The sequence below is a fragment of the Terrapene carolina genome, unplaced genomic scaffold (assembly GCF_002925995.2).
Source record: "Terrapene carolina triunguis isolate 2854851 unplaced genomic scaffold, T_m_triunguis-2.0 Scaffold665, whole genome shotgun sequence".
In the NCBI taxonomy this organism is placed as follows: Eukaryota; Metazoa; Chordata; order Testudines; family Emydidae; genus Terrapene; species Terrapene triunguis.
The window spans coordinates 91,661-92,350 of NW_020665016.1; the positions used below are offsets into that span (position 1 = coordinate 91,661).

General features: G+C 58.0%; 1 protein-coding gene across 1 annotated transcript in view; it reads left to right on the forward strand.

Annotated features, from left to right (window-relative positions):
* The first annotated feature begins 303 nt into the window (after positions 1–303).
* Positions 304–690, forward strand: part of LOC112124884 (leukotriene B4 receptor 2) — a 2,709-nt gene continuing 2,322 nt past the window's right edge. Inside the window, exon 1 of the mRNA XM_024223344.1 lies at positions 304–416. Coding sequence (XP_024079112.1) covers positions 304–416 — 113 coding nt within the window. The remainder of the gene's footprint in view (positions 417–690) is intronic.

Sequence of the window (690 nt, forward strand, 5' to 3'; positions counted from 1 at the left end):
AGGGCGTGGCAAAGATTTTAAGGATTAGATCAGGCCAGCAGGAATCCAGGGTTTTCTGCTATCTCCAGTCTCAGCACGCCTGGCAGGGGAGTTGACAAGGGAACAGACATTGCCGGAAGCACCCAACCCCGGCTGAGGACTGAGGCGTGTGTGGGTGGAATAGCCAGGTGCGGAGTCTCGTTCAGGAACATCGGTGGGCCATACAGTCTGCGGGCAGGTCACGGACTCTCCCGCCGGAGCGTGTCAGCCGGGGCTCGTCGGTGTCCCAAAGAAGGAGCCTCAGCTTAATAATTACAGACGCAAATGTTCCACGGTGGCCTCGTTACAAGGGGCCTCCCTTCTCTTTTCATCGCTGTGCAACAAGGTTGGGGGCTGCTGAGGGCTCCAAACAGCAGCAGGAAACACCCCTGGCGAATGTAGGTGAGTCCTGCTCATGGTCATTAACAATAATAATATCGGGAGGAGGGGTGGGGTGGGGGTGCTAGGAAAACAATCCCTTATTTTTGAAATACCATGTTGGCAGAGAGGCCTGAGATCTCTGAGAGAAACCTCTTTAATAGGATCATTTTCCATGAGCTGCGGAGGGGAGCCCAGGGCTGGGCTAGCAGGGGGCTGCGGGTCGGGAGTGAGGGGCACCGGCAGGGCTGGGCTAGCAGGGGGCTGCGGGTCGGGAGTGAGGGGCACCGGCAG